The 18,382-nt window shown below is 41.3% G+C and overlaps 1 protein-coding gene across 3 annotated transcripts; it reads left to right on the top strand.

Moving 5' to 3' along the window:
* The first annotated feature begins 225 nt into the window (after positions 1 to 225).
* Positions 226 to 17,883, top strand: LOC105025047 (zinc finger MYM-type protein 3). Of its 3 annotated transcripts, none has more exons than XM_034293450.1 (25): positions 226 to 243; positions 4,114 to 5,116; positions 6,134 to 6,204; positions 6,284 to 6,347; positions 6,472 to 6,856; positions 7,020 to 7,200; positions 8,014 to 8,226; positions 8,330 to 8,480; positions 8,573 to 8,685; positions 9,742 to 9,828; positions 9,919 to 10,069; positions 10,156 to 10,328; positions 10,486 to 10,651; positions 11,667 to 11,716; positions 11,937 to 12,093; positions 12,239 to 12,354; positions 12,667 to 12,814; positions 12,923 to 13,072; positions 13,196 to 13,296; positions 14,498 to 14,645; positions 14,792 to 14,931; positions 15,053 to 15,167; positions 15,261 to 15,518; positions 16,800 to 16,914; positions 17,054 to 17,883. In XM_034293450.1, the coding sequence occupies exons 2-25, from the start codon at positions 4,126 to 4,128 to the stop codon at positions 17,238 to 17,240; spliced, it is 4,431 nt and encodes a 1,476-aa protein (XP_034149341.1). In that variant the 5' UTR covers positions 226 to 243; positions 4,114 to 4,125; the 3' UTR covers positions 17,241 to 17,883. The 3 variants fall into 3 exon arrangements, with proteins under 3 accessions (XP_034149341.1, XP_012989971.2, XP_012989972.2); XM_013134517.3 differs by lacking the exon at positions 226 to 243 and adding an exon at positions 2,211 to 2,354; XM_013134518.3 differs by lacking the exon at positions 226 to 243 and adding an exon at positions 2,372 to 2,594.
* The last annotated feature ends 499 nt before the right edge of the window (positions 17,884 to 18,382 follow it).

Here is an 18,382-nt window from a genome sequence, read left to right on the forward strand (position 1 = left end):
CTTCCATTTTCTAATAATTGTGCCAACAGTTGTTGCCTTCTCACCAAGCTGCTTGCCTATTGTCCTGTAGCCATTGGCCATTGTGGAGTGGTTGGAGTCTGTTTGATTGTGTGTTTTGGACAGGTGTCTTTTTTTACAATTAATGAGTTCAAACAGGTGCAGTTAATACAGGTAATGAGTGGAGAACAGGAGGGCTTCTTAAAGAAAAACGAACAGGTCGAGGGACTGAATTCTTACTGGTTGGTAGGTGATCAAATACTTATGTCATGCAATAAAATGCTAATTAATTATTTAAAAATCATGCAATGTGATTTTCTGGATTTAGATTCCGTCTCTCATAGTTGAAGTGTACCTATGATAAAAATGATAGACCTCCACATGCTTTGTAAGTAGGAAAACCTACAAAATCGGCAGTGTATCAAATACTTGTTCTCCCCACTGTATATATATAGTACAGTACTTAAAGTAATTTTCATAATTAGTGTTAACTTACTAAAACAGTATATTATTTTACACAGAAAGTCAAAACCAACTTTGTTTAAAATGTGTTGGCTTTCCCAACACAATATTCTTAAATAGTAATCAACTATGATTATATAACATTGCCAAATTTACATAATTAGAGTTAATTAACCCTTGAACAGTATCTCTTAAACCGTTCAAGATAGAGAGATCAAATTATCTTTGTTTCACATTTTTAGGCAATCCCAATAAAAATTATTGGGCCGGTTTCTCAGACATTGATTAAGCCTAGTGTAGGACTAAAAAATTAAGTTCCATAGAAAATTGCTATTTGTCCTAGACTTGGCTTTATCTGTGTCTGCAAAACCAGCCCATTAAGTAGAAAAAGCGAGACCAAACCAACTTTTTTCAAGAATTTGGACTGTGCCAAATTACCCAGTTTGGTTACACTTTATTTTGAGTCGAATTTCCATCTCTACATGTTCTATTGATAGTAATACTATCCACAAACATTGAACAAACCTTTGATAAGCAACTGTTTGCTACGGTTAGGGTTGGTGGTAGGGTTTAGAATAAGGGTTAAAGTTTGGGTTAGGATAAAGTTTAAGATTCGAGTTAGGGTTAGTAGGTAGTTTGTTAAAATGGTACTGATAGACCGTAGATAATCTGTAAAGCATGTCACTAGCAGAATATCACCTGTGAATAAAGACATTTAATTCAGAATAGCTTTAGTATAACCATGTATTGCTACATGAGACCTTATCACTTGAGCAAGAGGCTTGATGGCCAGAGCAAAAAGTGCACGTGTGTCTCATTCCTCTGTTTAGGTTAATTTGGGACAAGGATAGTACAGCAGCTCCTGAATAAAATGTGTATCCATTTAATGAACCTACTCTCAATGTTACAGTAATTTAGCGAGCATGTTAGATCATTCAACTTGATCAAAGGATTTTTCTGCTTCAAGAGATATGATAGAAAAGTTCATATTAGAACCTAACTTTTTGAACAATAGGACATGAACTCTTCAAATCTAATAACCAAACTTTTAAATCTGAACATTTAGATTTTGACATCAACCAGCTTTTGACATTTTATTATGTTTACAATAATTAAAGAATAATTAATCTTCATTTTTTGTTCCAATTATTATTATTTTTTATTAGAAATGGCTAATACTTTTCACTAATTGCTAGTTGATTAAGTCCATTGAGAACCAGTTCTCATTATAATGACCCAGACCAGAGGCATTCAATTCAAGAAAACAAGTCAACACACAGAACCACACAAATAACATATTACAAAAAATACAGATAGACACTTTTCATTTTTAAAACAAAAGACAAAATAATTATTCATAAGGGAAGACCGTATAGGAATATGTTTGATAAAATTTAATAGGTGTAGTTAACAGATGGCTGTTTGTTTAATTTGTTTTTGAATGTGGGAGGTTTATGTAACTAAAACTAAATCAGTTTGTAGGATATTTGTTTTAGTCACTGTCGGAGGTGAAATGAGCGACCAGAGTGTGATATTTACTGGAGCACCTGATTTTATTGTCCCAGATTAAGGAATGTATTCATTGAATTGTACCAGTGTGGCATTGTGTATGCGGGACAGTTAACAGTGTGTAATGGTCACAGTGATGATTGTTAAGGGGCTCTAGTAACAAAGTGGGTGGCAATGTGTACCTCAAGAAAAATAAATGGGATTGCAACCTCCTATGTTCAACCAGATATCTCGGGGTCATACATTATTCTGTGTGGTTGAACCTAGGTTTGTTGTGGAGTGAAGAGCTCGCGAGAAATCTGTAGCTTGAAACTAGCCAATGAGGAACATCGTACGGTTTCATAGTGCTTGCATTCAACATTTACAGCAACATTTCATATTTTCAGGTAAATTCACCATACTTTGAAGAAGTCTGTCATAATTTCGTTTTTATTCATTGATATTATCTTGAGATTTGGTTACAATCAGAATTGGCTGATGAAATAACGTTAGTTTGATGGCTAGCTTGCATGAATCAACGTAGCTCCGTAGCTAACATTAGCTAGCCCCTTTGAAGCTAGCTAGCTACAGTAGCTGCGTTGAACGGTAGCGGTCTTTGCAGAGTCAAACAGTAAGCAAGCAAGTAGGTAGGTAACTGTCTACTGTATGAATATTGTTGCGATTTATTATCTTTAGCAATTGTTGTGCTAACATCTAACTAACTAGCTAGCTTTCCAGTTACAGTAAGTACTAGCTAGCATTCGAACTTGCAGAAATGCAGACACCAGGGGATATATTCATTCCACCGTCACGGTTGTAAAACGTTTCATCTGTCTCAAAACGTTTTCCAACAAACATTGTTCACTCAATTAGTTTTAATCGGAAATTGTACAGTAGACGTTTTTATCTTTTGGAATAAATTGCAATGATCCTCGCGGAATTCACTGACTTTCATTCATGGCAGAATCGATCATTTTAGAAGTGGAGTTTCTGCAAAACACTTCACAGACTATTCAGATAATGTAGAACCGGAACACGTGGAAACCGCAGCCTTCAAATTAACTGCAACTACTGTTTAATAGGTTAATAAACGAACAGGCTTAACTTTAAACATTCGTTGGAATGAATACACCCCGGGGGAGGCGCGCCAAAAAGGCAAGTTTCCCTGATATAGCCAAGTGGATTGGTGGAACTAGGTAGCTAACTAGTACGAACATTTAGTTGTTTGTGCGAACTATATGCATGCATTTGTGGTATATCTTGATTTTTCTACGGTATAATGTTTGTACAACAATACATGTAAACCACCACAGAGTGCAACAATAATGTTCGCCAGATGTAGCTATACATTTTCACTCACTACAGTACTGATTGTACAAGGTAGAACGAAATGGAACTGGTCCGACGTTTAGCCGATTTCATAATCTTTCCAGAACAGTAAATATGTTATCAGCAGAGTGGACGTAGTTTAATTTATTCTATGCCAAAGTTTCAAAAAAGTGTTTAGAATCAGTGAAGGGGTGAGTTATTTCCAGATGTGTATCAACCATAGCGATGACTGTATTGAAGCCAGCGAGCAGCCATCTTGAGCCTCAGTAAAAATTAATTTGTGAAGCTATATAAGTGCATGTAGTATATGATCAACATTCATTTTTGCTTCATTTATTCACAGTTCAATTGTCAATAATAAAACGAAACCATCAACAAACTAACTTCTTAAATATTACTGGCCCACTACAACCAAAAATGTTATTCTTTAAAGATGCATTCTGCAATGTGTCACTACTGGTTGTAAGGATGTTGCTGTCAAACGAAAAGGGGTCTCCCCCCAAAAATTTGCTCCATTTGATCTGTGTGCCAATTTGTGTGATGTCATCAAAACCACTTGCTGTCAAAGTGCAAATTTTTTATGTTTTTCCCCCACATTTTCCTAATGTGATGACAGACATTAGATAGTGCAGTCTTGTCTGCAAGCCTAATATAATTCTCTCATAGCGTCAAGCTAAACTTTTCTACACCAACCAACTGGGAACAAGCATGTATCTACAATGAACTTGTTGCTTCCATTTTTCGATCTAACAACCACATTTTAGTGACATTAATACAAGTGCTGATATTTGAGACTGAAAGCAACGCATTTCTTTTATTTTTTATTAATTTTTTTAGGCAAAGTGTGCAATGGAACCTTCAGAGCATCCAGAAACCTCCGGCACTTCTCAGATAGCCAATGAGAATGTACACCTAGACCTGCTATCCTCACAGCCTGATATGGACCTGTTTTCTGGGCACACTGACATGGGCCTGCTCCCTGTGCAGACTGATTTAGACCTACTGTCTGCAACGAGTGATATGGATTTGCAGCCTACACAGACTGATATGGAGGTGTCCTACTCTGGCTCACTGGAAACAGAGACGCATGGTGGTGAGCGGCCGCCGGTTGATGAGATGACAAGATTTCTCACCCAGTCTGAAAGAGAGAGGCAGAAAACTCAGGACAGCCTTAGCATCCTGGGTGACCCAGACTCACTGGAACTGTCCAAAGCCCAGGTCGAGGAGTTTTATAGCCGTACAGTCCTTCCAGAATCAGACTTTCAGGAACCTTCAGTCTTTCCAGAATCTTCTGTCCTTCCCGAGCCCCCCGTCCTTCCCGAGCCCCCCGTCCTTCCCGAGCCCCCCGTCCTTCCCGAGCCCCCAGTCCTTCCCGAGCCCCCAGTCCTTCCCGAGCCCCCAGTCCTTCCCGAGCCCCCTGTCCTTCCAGAACCATCAGACTTACTAGGACCTTCAGGACCAGTCCTCTGTCAGGATAATATAAAAGTAGGGTTAGAAATGGTGGCTGAGCCAGGGACAGACAGGCTGGAGGACACAGAGGGAACTCCGACTGTAACCGAGGCACAGATGTCAGAAATAAGGGAGGAGCAGATGGACATAGTGAATGAAGGTCCTTCTGCAACTTCTCAAGACGATGTTGATCCAAATATGCCTTCGATAGTCAGTGTGGAGGGTTCACACTCTGAGGATGGTCCCGGCAAAGAGGAAGCCTTATCGTTCTATGGGTTGATGCCAAAGGTCGAAGACACAGGCAGTGTTGAGAAAAATGACAAAGAAAAGCCAGTTGGGGGCAGTATGTCTCCACTGTCATCCTGGGCCCAACCATTGACACCAGGTGAAGGTATGTGTACTACTAGGGACCCTTTAATGTTTGTATGGTGTTTTTCTTAGTATTCAATGTCACATGGGCAATTCTGGCATTATGCAAAATCACAACATTTGGCTTCACATAAGGGACAAAGAAAATAAGTTAAACTGTATTTTACATAGTTTTCTGAAATATTGTAACAAAATAATGATTATGAGACTAAATATGTCCACAATGCTATTTACATTTTTCTGGGCACTTGAAAGCAGTATACTGTTTACAGACCTTTTTATTTGACAGCATTTTCCATAGTTACTCCGTTTATGGTTATATTGTTCTTCTACAATGTTACTGCTATGTATGTCAATGCAGATCAGATCATCATAATTACAACAAATATTATTTAAGGTACATTCCTAAAGTATCACCAATATAATACTGACAGTGGCAGAGAATCCTGTCAAACCTTAAGGAAAGTTTGGTTTACAGAGAAAGTTTCAGGATAATGCATGTTGTAAAAAAAAAAAGTGTCATATAAAGGTATGGATCTTACATTGCCTGCTGCAGTCATCCGTCCTATCCTTACACAAACGCAGAAACCTAATCATTTAATTCGGTCTTTCTTGCTTCCATAACATCACTGCTTCGTTAGTAACTCTGCCAGTGTAAGTAGAAAAGCTGCCTCTGTTAACCCTTTTTAAAGGCCATGAAATATGATCTGATACGTCTGAAATGTTTTGGTCCCCCACTCTGTAATGGCTAGAATTCATGCAGATGCTGACACATTGTTTAAATACTTTGCTGACACTGGTGAAATACTTGGCTGACACTCTGGTGAAATAGTTCTACTCCTAAATGTCGACCTTAGGGATGTTAAGGAACATGGTTTAATTTGGAAGTACATTACATTTTTCGATGCTCATGGTGACCTTTGCATGGAATTGCCTATGTCTCTGTGCCAAAGACATCCTTGGGAAATGAAAACAAAAATAAACTGTCTTTCTCCTATGTCATAAACTGCCTTCAGTTTCTAATGATTGTGATTTTCAGCTGAGGAGCAACCTGAAACTGAGGTCGCCATTGAAGATCCAACAGTTTCTCAAAATGGTCAAAATACTATGGTAAAATGTTTTCCCTATAAATTCTACATTTTATTTAGTAGTAAGTGAATTTCTTAGTTACTGTTGTCATTTATTCTAGGGGAGAAGAGGCCGACCTCGTCGCGTAGAAGCAAGGAAAAGCACACAGACCCTGTCCCAACAAGGTAACACAGCTTCTTAATGAGCTGCTTATGTTTAGCCACAACATTTCCCCAAGTCTCTACAACTGTATGATGGTTCGTCTGTATGATTGTGATGTTTCCCTGATTGTTCTGGCTCCTAATGCAGACCAGCTATCAGACAGTGGCTCTGACGATACCGCCGATGATCCCAGGGACACCGACTTTGACCCTACACGCTGTGGCCTCCGGCGCTCCACAAGGGCCCTCCAAAGAAGCCACACCACCCAGTCCCCCCGGCTCATGTCCCCCAAGCCGTCTGGCTTCGCTCCTACCCCTGGGTACGCCCAAAGGTCTGCGGGTGCCCCCCCACCCCGACCGCCACCCCCTCGCCTCCCCACCAGAGTCCTCTGCGCCAACTGCAGTGGGATGCTGCAGAGCGGACAGACAGCCTACCAGCGCAGGGGTCAGCCTCAACTCTTCTGTAGCTCTACATGCCTTAACTCCTTTGGCAAAAAAGCCCCCAAGAAAAAGCCTTGTGCTTTTTGTAAAAGGTGAGCGTCTCGGGAGCTATTCAATGAAGGCATTCTCAAGCGTTTGCTGTTCATTCCAATAAGGGCAGTGGATGTATAACTGTCTCATAATTCTGTTTCACAGTACATTGGGAAGTCTGTGTGTGGGTTATTTTTAATCTCCGCAATGTTTCTTGTGTTTCAGGGACATGGGGAACAGTAAGGACACTGTGCTTGCGCAGGTTGGCCAGTCACAATCTTTCCAGGAGTTCTGCAACAACACGTGTCTCTCCCTATATGAGGCCCGCCTGGAGAAAGGCAGTAAACAGCCCCCCAAACCAAGTGCTGCTGCCCAAAGATGCAGTGTATGCAACCAGATGCGTGAGGTACTAAAGCTTTGGTCACAACATATTGGATGTACTGGTCCTAGTCTACGGGTTTTGTGTTGGATACAGTTTAGTCAGGAACTCTTAATAGGAATGAACTCCGTAGACATTAGGGGAATTATTTAACGCAAGATATGACTACACTTCCACAATGCTTTGCACTAAGCATTTTTTATTATTAAGCTTTTCATTATTTGTAATCATATTTTATATGGAAATTAATGTAAAGATTGAAGCTTCTGCTTTTGCAAAAAGTCATCAATTTGTTGCCTCAAAGCTGGCACCAGTCTTACCTGTTCTGGTTTGAGGCCCCCCCCCCCTGCTGTTAGTAATTGTATTGTAAATTAGCACTTTTTAATGCCAAGCCCTGCAACACCACACAATGATGTGATTATGGTATACATTCTTTAAAGGGGGCTTTGTGTTAGAAATTGTGTTAGGAACTGTTGATCAAATTAGGAATTTGATCAACAGACTTTAATCCTCTGTCATTTAATTGAATATTTGCAAATATTTTGGTCCTGAAGTATTTGTCTAAAGTTCACAGTATGATTTACATGTTTTTAACTTTGTGCAGTAATGTGATTATGAACTTTGCATTAGGCCGGAAGTTTGTCTTTGATAGCAATATACAAGTTCTTGCTGTTAAGTCTGCATGCTGTGAAGCGGCACTAAAAAAAATTCTTGCCAGCTACAAGATTTTGGTCAACTGAATAAACATTAAGGGAAATGAATGAATAATTGTAGCACATATTAAGTGTGTTTTAAGTGATCCCTGAGTTGGTCCTGTGTTTCTTCCATCGCCTCCCTTAGATCAACCATGAGGTGACCATGGGAAACACCATTCACCTCATGTGCAGTGACGCCTGCTTCAACCGTTTCCGGGCCACAAAGGGCCTGAAGACCAGCTGCTGTGATGCGTGTGGCACTTACATCAATACCTTCACGTCCCGGGCCGAGTATCTGCTACATGAGGGGCAACAGAGGAGGTTCTGCAACTCCTCCTGTCTCAGGCTCTATAAAATGGTGGGTCGGAGGAATTCTGTTTGCTTGAATGTACTAAAGGCTCGTTTCTGCTTGAAAATAGCGTTGATTTCGATGGCTGTTGTGTGTTGCCGTTTGATTTCAGAAAAACACTAAGGTGCTATCCTGCCATTGGTGTAGGACTCTGTGTAAGAACTTTGATATGCTGTCTAAAGTGGACCAGTATGGCAAGACGAAACACTTCTGCTCTTTGTGCTGTATAGCCTCACACAAAGTGAAAACATCGGGGCTCGCAGGTATCTCTACCCTTCTTGGCTTATTTGCTAAATCAAAATGTGGTGATGTCTGACTGTTAATCTTAATTGTTACTAATTTGTTAATTTTTCAGTGCCTAGTGAAGCGTGCAGTTTCTGCCGAAGCAGCCCGTCGGAGCCTTACTACTGTAAAACCAGTGAGAGTGTGTATGTCTTCTGTAGTCCTAGCTGTTGGAGTAGATTTCAGGTAGGATGACCCTGAATCCTCCCTGACTTTGGAAAACACAGCCATTCACGTAGGGGTGAAAGTACATTTACAGTTTGCCATCAATGAAGGCAGGATTTCCTGCACACAAAGCAGTTATCAAAATTAGTTACAAGAAAGAATTTGTCGCATTTTCTTGGTTCAGAATGTTTTTTTTATTTTTATTACCTGTAACAAATTCAGTTCAGCTATGAACTACAGATGCATCTTTGCTCAGGCAGTCAAAGTTTGTTGCCTACCCTCAAGTGCTAGTGTACTGTGTTTTTCATACAATTCTGCAATTCCCACTGCATCTTTTATTTGCGGCTGAATTACACATTTGTCTGGACGGTGGATGCTTGTACTTACGCATACTTGATTAACCTTTTCATATTTGTTGCCAAGAAAAGTTGGATCAGTTTTGCAACCTAAATACTGGCAAGTCAATTTCTCACAAGCATAACTGTCCAGTCTTTAATCAGATCTACTCATTGTTTGAACATGTTTTTTTTTTTTTTTTATTGAAACATGAATGCCAGATGCTTATGCAACATTGTTTTATGTGCATTTGTTTTAAACATACATTTTTAATGCCTGTTGTTCAATAAAAAGAAAAATCAATCAAAGGAGATTTCTGGTGAAAGATTCTGAAAGTGATTTAAAAAGGGCCTGTTAATATTTCCAGTGTGATGTACAGGCCTGGCTGTAGGTGCCTGTAAACAGAACAACTCTAATTAAAATGTGCATCAAGCTGCTACACTGGAGACCTCAAACCTTACTTAGAGCCCATTAAAATTAAAGCTCATCATGAATCACTTAAGTGTTGGGAGGGAGACCCTTTGAAAGCTTTTGCCTTTTTTACCTAAAAAAATCTATGGATCAGGGCTTATGTTCTTGCAAAACCTCCTAATATCATGTGGATGGGAACTGTCTGAGAGATTGAGTCTCTCTGTCACCAGTCCGTTGAGGTTGTTAGTTGTTTCGTTAAAATGCTTTACTGTTTATTCTCTACATTATTCTCCAATTTTACATATGATCAGTGCTGCTTTCTCTCTACAGAGAAACAATCCTAATGGAGACATCCGCTTCAACTGTCTCTCCTGTCATAACATGTTCAATGGGAAACCAGAAATCTTAGACTGGCAGGTGAGTCCGCTTTGCCTTTTTGTGTGTCTCCTACAGCTGTTTGTTTGAGCACCTAAAATAAAATGTCCAACATAATTTGTTTACTTTCAGGACGTAATATACCAGTTCTGCTGTAAGCAGTGTTGTGAGGACTACAAGCGCTTAAATGGTGTGGTTTCTGTGTGTGAGCACTGCAAGCAAGAGAAACCGCTGCATGAGAAGATGAAGTTCTCTGGGGTGGAAAAGACCTTCTGCAGTGATGGTTAGGATGATGCTTGAACTTCTGTGGTCATATTTAGACGAGACTAGACGGAGACTTATGTGTTGTTGTTGCCTTTGTTTACCAAGGATGCATACTGCTGTACAAGCGAGACTTTGCTCAGCAACTGGGCCTCTGCTGTATAACCTGCACATACTGTTCCCAAACCTGTTCCCGGGCGGTCACAGAGGAGAAGGATGGCAACATATGGGACTTCTGCAGTGAAGAGTGTAAAAACAAATACCTCCTGTGGTACCTGAAGGTATGTCCCAACCATCACATCTTTATACGCTGACCATAGGAGTGTCCTTGATCATTTAACACATGCGGACTTGGTCAGTATGTAGTGACGTCTGCTGAATGTGGAAATCTAGACATATCTGAGACATGAAGACATATAGGGCTCCGTCTTCTCCTAGGAAGCAAAGTGCCATGCCTGCAAGCGTCAAGGTCAGCTCCTGGAGACCATCCACTGGAGAGGAGAGATTAAACACTACTGTGACCAGCCGTGCCTCCTGCGCTTCTACAGTCAGCAGAACCAGCCCAACCTTGACCCCAAGCTGGCCCCTGAGGGCCGGTTCAACAGTGCGTTTGCTTCACTTACACAAAAATAATGTTGAATCCCAAATGAAGCCCTTTGCCCCCAGCCCTACGTCTGCACGCTCACACATGCCTCCCCTGACTGAGTGAGAAGGATCAGTGCTGTAGTGGCTGGTTAGACCCTCCCCTGACTGAGTGAGAAGGATCAGTGCTGTAGTAGCTGGTTAGACCCTCCCCTGACTGAGTGAGAAGGATCAGTGCTGTAGTAGCTGGTTAGACCCTCCCCTGACTGAGTGAGAAGGATCAGTGCTGTAGTGGCTGGTTAGACCCTCCCCTGACTGAGTGAGAAGGATCAGTGCTGTAGTGGCTGGTTAGACCCTCCCCTGACTGAGTGAGAAGGATCAGTGCTGTAGTGGCTGGTTAGACCCTCCCCTGACTGAGTGAGAAGGATCAGTGCTGTAGTGGCTGGTTAGACCCTCCCCTGACTGAGTGAGAAGGATCAGGGATGTGGAACACCATCAGGATTCATGTCTGGGCGTTGGATAGTCATGCCTTACCCTTGCCTTTGTCTGTTAGAACTTTGACATGGGAGGGATGAAATGGTTTCCTGAATGAAATGTTCAGTCACTGCAGAGGTATATTTTTTCGAACAGCTGCTGGAGGGATTTATTCATTTGAATGTTATGCATCTTTCGCATCACAAGTGTTTCCCGGAGTTGATCTTTTTTATTTTTTATCCCCTCACCACACTGTAAGTCTCCCTCAGAGATTCAACAGCAGCTTGGGACGATAAAGAGCACCAAGCAAGTGGGTAGGGCAAGGGTTTTGTTTGGGGTTTGCAGACATGCTCTCACACTTTTTTTCATAAACCAAATCCATATATGAGAATGTCATTTTTTTTTTTTTATAGGTGCTACTTTATGTAAACAGTATGCGTTTGATGTTTTTAGTGTTTATTCTCGAATGCCTTACATTTCCTTGAAGTCTATAAAGTGTTAACATGTGTTAGTCTCTCATGGTAATTGGCTATTAAAATTCTATATGTTTACTGAACATCCAGGTCATTCCCCTGAGTCTACATCACCCCCTGCTGCTACGAAGAAAAGTGAAGTAAGTGTGCTTTTTGACTTGTGGCTTCAAAAGGTGGGAGTGAAATACCACTGAAAGGGAGGGAAAACAATTATCCAGTAATAGTTACATGCACAGTAGTCCTCTAAGCTTGAAAAATATTTACATTGGAAATGAAGCTAAAGTATTTTTCTTTTCTATGTATGATCTGTTTATTGACGTGCCTATAAAGTGGTTTCAGTCAATATTTCTGTTATTTCAGGCCACAGGAAGCTGTGGGAAGAGGACTGTAGCCAAGCCTGCCCCTCCCTTCACTCCATCTATCTCCCAAAGGAACAAGTCCTCCATGTGTAAACCCATGATGGCCACAACCGGTGTCACGTGTAGATCTGAGATGAAGTCCCAGAGTTGTCAGACAGGTAATGTTGTATGTAAACGTGTGCCCCTTTTTATGGGATTCACTGATTGCTCTCAAAACACTTATAAAACATATACCACCGCCCTACACTGTATTGTACTGAAATGACCAATTGCTGTAATGTCATGAATGCGGTTTTGTTTCAGATGATTTCTTGCAGGCCCCACCTGCCGTGTTACCAGTCCCTGTGCCTGTGTTTGTTCCTGTCCCTTTGAATATGTACTGTCAGTACACTCCCATGCCAATGGCCTTGCCTCTGCCCGTGAGTTGGTTCTGTCCTGTTAACTGTTGTGCACAGTAATACCCAGGGATTTGTAGAATGAGTTCAGAGAGTGTAATGCAGCGTAATGTTGTTATTCAACCAGGTATGTTCTGGACCCCAGGCCACATGGTCCTGAAAGGCTCCCCCAGCCAGGGTCTCTGAAGTACTCCAGTTCAGTTTTCAATGTAATACTTCTGGTCCAGGGTTAATAGTCTGTTATGGAAGTGGTCCTCGCCCAAAGAGTTATAGAGAGCTGATGCTTGTGGTTGCCTTATTTATCCCCTTATTGTTTTGCTCTTTACTCTCTGTTAGCTCCCCGTCCCCATGTTCTTACCTGTCACACTGGATCATATCGATAAGCTTGTGGAATACATAAAAGAGCTGAAACTCCAGATCCCCTCAGATCCACTGGAGGCTGACATTCTGGCCATGGCAGACATGATAGCAGAGCAGAATAAAGGCAAGGGCTCCTGTCTCATCATGTTCTTCTACTTACTCTTCTCAAGTCAACTTGCTATTAACGTTTTAGATGGAATTTGATGATGCTTACAGGTGTTTGTATCTGCAGATCTAGCCAGTGACCAGAAAGCAGGACAGTTGTTGAGTGACTGCAGTTTATTTGAGACTTCATCCCAAGACGACATCCTCTCCTTGGCTGTCAACATGGCAGATGTACTGACGGAACCAGATCAAGAGCCTGTGAATGAGCTCACTAAAGGTGGGTTCATCCTCTATGCTAGACCGGGTTTATATTTACCCTGTGATTCCGCAAACAGCCAAATGAAAGGGATGTCTCCAATATATGGTACATGGTTTGTCTCGTTTCATGTGTGCTTTCCAGCTTCCCTGGATCTGAACCCCAATGAGGATTTGCTCTTTGACTGTGGGATGCCACCCCAGGCTACTTCACCAGAGCCAAGCTTCAACGTTGCTCTTCCAAAGGTAGAATTGTACAGCTTACAAAATCAATGTGTTCTGTTTGCTTTAAAAAGGGGTCGGGAATTAGGGAGACAAAGTTGGACGTCGTTCGAACTGTTCACATGTGTTCTCCACCAAAAAGACAAATAGGCTTACTGAACGGCCAAACCACTAGCCTATGTCATTTTACTATCCCCCGTAGTAGTAGAAGTTTAGCCTACCTATTCAGAACAGCTGTACTCCAAACAAACTAAGACAGTTGTGGGAATATGAATAGAATCAGGCCTGTTTTTATATTACAAATATTAATTGGTAAGCTTAAAATATTTGTATCCATATTATAAGGTAATCAATGCGCTAGGTTTGTGCAAATTCTCAAGCGCATGCAAGCATATGCAATATCAAATAAATGCCCATTGTTTCAGTGGCATATGAGGAAGCCAGTTGACTATAGTTTGACTCAATTTCAGAATCTGAAAAGTTACTTTTTGAATTATTTATATGTTTCTTGAGACATTGCTTTTGGATTATTTTGCTTAGTGGTGCTGAGGCTTTTTCTTTGTTATTATGGGAGGGGTTCCCAAATCAATCTTTGGATCCCCAAATTTTGCCTGTAGCCGACCCCTTTCCCATTGACGCTAACTTGAGTATCCCCTTCCTGATTGACCAACTTGTAGTTTTTCTATATTTTTAGAGATCTAACAGTGGTACTAATTTTATAATACATTAAGTGGTGTCAAAAAAGTTAAAATTATCATATGAGTGTGAATGTTTTGCGTCAGTTAATTGTTTTGTTGCCAGTCATTTTTTGATTGTCAGATTTATTGATAACCAGTGGTCATTTTCAATGTACTTAAACAGGTGCGAGGGGGTCAAAGGGTGAAATGGTTATTGAATAGCAAAGATATCCCTGTGGATTGGCAGGCTGGTAGGGGTGCGCCCCTGCACGTCTCATGGCTCATTCTAGTTAGGGCCACCGGTCTAAAAGATGGGCAGCTTACCGCTTACGTATTTCAGTATATTTTTAAAGCAAACGTTTTTTGGAGTATTTCCTGGGAATTGTATGCTCTTGTTTTGGTGGTCTCTTACTCCCTTCAACATACTGATGGTGAAGAGTGTTTTTACTGTGAGTCCTCTGAAGATATGAGGGTAACAAACAGACTAGACTAACTACTCCTTAACAGGTCATAGCAGTCGGAGGTCTAATATTGGCTTTGTGCTACAGGGTTCCAAGCGTCAGGCCATGTCAGAAATGACCCTCCATGACCCCTTGGACTGCCAGCCTCTCGGTGCTGGCTTAAACAGCTCCCTCGGGGTCAAAGCCTGGAACTCGTGGTCCAAAAGCAAGCACTCAGACAATGATGACAAAAAACGTAAGAATAGTCTGAAAGCTGAGTTCATAGAAATGTGTGGTATGGTTGTTTAAGTGCCTATCCTTGATATCCTTGAGTAAAATATACGTTATAATGTTTCACTTTTATCCAGATAATAAAATGTCCTGTAATTTTATTTTATACAGAGAAACCATTAGACCTTCTCTTGTGCAGTCCTACGGAATTGAATCATGGCCTGTCTGAGTTTGTCCAAGACATTGTTCATCCGAAAGGACCGTGCTATAAGCCTGACAGTGTATTTTACCTCTGTCTTGGGATTCAACAGGTCAGTCCCAATGTGTCATCATGACTTCAGTATACATATATTCTAAGAGTTCCTCATCCAAATATAAAATAGTATTATTTTTTAATACTAGTAGTTCAAAATGGTCTTGTGTATTTTCCAGTATCTCCTCGAAAACAACCGGATGGTGAATATCTTCACAGACCAGTTATATGTAACCTTCGCACAGGAGCTGAATAAAATTGTCAGCAAATGGCTGCCTTCCATGTCACCTAATGGTCAGTACATGATAGCATTTCTGTTTTTCTTTGTCTGTACATCATTTGGATTTATTGTACTTGGGGGTCTCTGTAATGTTTTCTGGGGTGCAGGTGGTCTGGTGTCTCGGGTCCTTGAGGAGCACCTGTGGGAGTGCAAACAGCTGGGTGTGTACTCGCCATTCGTCCTGCTCAACACCCTCATGTTCTTCAACACCAAATACTTTGGCCTGACCACGGTGGAGCAGCACCTCCAGCTGTCTTTCTCCACGGTCACGCGCCAGGCCAAGAGGAGATCCACACCGCATGGAACGGTCAAGTCGTCCAGTGTCTGCTACCGCCCCAAATCGCATCACAAAAGAACTAGCAAAGGTGAGCGTTTGTGCCCTCAAATCATAGGTGGGAGGGCTGGTCACCTGTCTTGACTTTGGCGTCACCATTCAACCCAGTAGCAGGCGGCAGGCTGGGATATGGAGTCATTTAATATGGTTTACTACAATGTCTACGTTTCAGTCATTTGGCTGCCGCTCCTATCCAGAGAGAGGCTGTTAGTGCCTTTGCTTTAAACTTGTGAATGGTCTGTTGTGTTTGCTGTTTGCTGCTTTCCCTCGCTGTCACCCTGCTTTATTGTATTGTTTGCGTACTCAATCGTGTTATGTTTGAGTACTTTTTGTTGCTCTTACTAATGATAATAATCATATTTAGTGTTTGGCGTTCTGTTCACCCCATCGCCCAGGACACCTGCTGCCGTGTTTTTACTTTCCACATTTGCTACAAAAGCAACCTGTCGCTGATACTCTTGTACTCATTACATGTGGATTTTAACTTGGTTCAAGTAGACGATGCCCTCATTCTGATATTGATTGGTCTTAACTGTATCCATTCAAAGATTGAGGAAGTAGACATCTGGCTGGGGAGGCTGCTCTGATATTAATCTGACAGCACACTCTAATATTCCCTTATATGGAAGTGTTCTGTGCTCAGTCAATGGCATTTTTCCCCCCCGGTTTTATACAATTTACATTGATGGACCGTTTTGTGATGAATACAGCCTAGACTCACATTAAATTGTATGTTTATAGGCTCTTTTGACTGACATAATTGTGTTTTGACGTGAATTTATTCTGTACTATTTCTGTAAGTGTTTCGATGACTGTGAGAATGGTTTTATAATATTTTACCTGTTGACCGTTTGTTGTATGAGACTAGGTTAACAACAGTGGGAGCTGTTGATGTAGATAGAAGGAAGATGTTGGTCCCCTTCCCCCCAGTTGGTTTAGTCATATTGCTATTCTGAGTGTGTCTGACAACTATTTATACCCCAGAGTGGAGTTCTTTGAAGAGCTTCTCTCAGCATAGGAGGTGTACGATGGTATGTGTCTTAGAACCAGTCCTGGCCCTACATACAAGAAATACTAACCCCTGACCTCCCACTGTTGGTCGACGAAAAACCGAGAAGCGAGAAATCTGTGGAGTAACTTGTGTAACATGATATTAGACAATATCTGATTGATTGAAACCTGTTTTAGATATAGCCTCAAGACTTTTTCTTATACATTTCCTGTCAGTGTTTTTATTCTGGCTTGTCCCTAATTGTAACCAAGTACCTACAATACACAAATGTAACCACAATGTTTTGTTCTGTTCATACAGAGGGTGGCTTGGGAAAGAGGAAACGGGATGAGCCGACTGAGCTGGAGCAGCAAGAGAATCGGATGAACCCCCTCAGATGCCCTGTCAAATTCTTTGAGTTTTATCTTTCCAAATGGTAAGCAATATGGATTGGCCAGGTATTCCCAACTGGGTTTGAAACACCAGTTTGAGGGCGTTGGGCTGGCTGAAGGTATTCATGTGACAGTGCGGTTTCCTTTTATTGGAGTCACATGTCTGTGCTTATGTTGTTCCAGCTCTGATGGTGTGCGGAGCAGCTGCAGTGCATTCTACCTGCAGCCAGAGCGTACTTGCATGGCAGAGAGTCCACGCTGGTACTCTGATGTCCCCATGGACAAGGGCAGGCTGGGAATTATGCTCAACAGGATCCTGGCTGTCAAGGACGTTTACGACGAGCACCCGGCCCAGGTCGACATGGACTGACCACGGCACTGCCCGACTACACGACAAGACCCCCATGTGGAAGCCGCTGCCCATGTGGAAGCCGCCAGCACAAAGGATGCCTTTTGTTTCCATGCGTGATCTGTCTCCTATACACCAGTAGTTCAGTGAACATTTACCCCACAATTACCATTGTAGCTAGAACGGAAGAATAAACTCAGCACTGCGCTGTACCACACTTGGTTGAAATAGTGTGTTTTAATTGGTTAAATACTTTGGGCATTGTCCACAACAATTATTAGAGATGACATGTCTCTGGTTTGTATTGAAACCCATATTTGTTTAAGAAGCAGCGGTGTAGAGGTACTTCAGAAACCTTCTAATTGACATTGCATTTCACACCCTACACCAGCCTCACTGGATTTTGTTTCATTCAAAAACCTCATGTTCATACAGTGATAGTATCAATAATGTGCAATTTGACACTTTTCTATTTACCATGTGGTCAGTGAGGGGTAAGCCATTTATTGCTGCCAGAGGGCTTCACATGTACTGTATCAAAGCTCATAGTAATCACAGGAAATTATTCATAACTGATTTGTGTGTGTATATAATATTGCCCCCATTTAGTAATTTCATATTGTAACAATTATAACACTTATTAAACTACCCAAAATAAGCTTAACATGATACCTTATTTTCAACTTATTTCTATCCTCCTTAATTGTTTTTAATTGACAACCTATTATGGTTTCATTCATTTTCAGTCCTAAATGTCTTGAAAAATTGATATGTACTATAAAGGTTTTTTTTGTCTTTTTCTAATTGAAGAATACATATAGAATCAAGAATGTCTTGTACAAATTATTTTGTAAACAAGTCATGGTTGTAAAATCAATGAGATGCATTCTGTATCTTGGAGACAAATGTAAATGTGGTCTGTTATTAAGTCTGTGCCCAAAACATTACACAGTAGTAAACTAATTTCCAGTCAACTTAATCAGCATATTAACGGTTCATTAGGAAACTGTCCCAGCAGCTAAGGAGTTTGACCTGTAGCCGAAAGATGTCCAGTTTGACTCCTGTGCTGGGAAAAGGGCGAGTTCAAGCAAATGGATGGCTGCTGAGTTGAAGATTTTTCTCGACTGTTGGGCTGAACAGCAAACTCCTTAACCCAGCAACAT

This window comes from Esox lucius, chromosome 7 (genome assembly GCF_011004845.1).
Source record: "Esox lucius isolate fEsoLuc1 chromosome 7, fEsoLuc1.pri, whole genome shotgun sequence".
NCBI classification, from domain to species: Eukaryota; Metazoa; Chordata; class Actinopteri; order Esociformes; family Esocidae; genus Esox; species Esox lucius.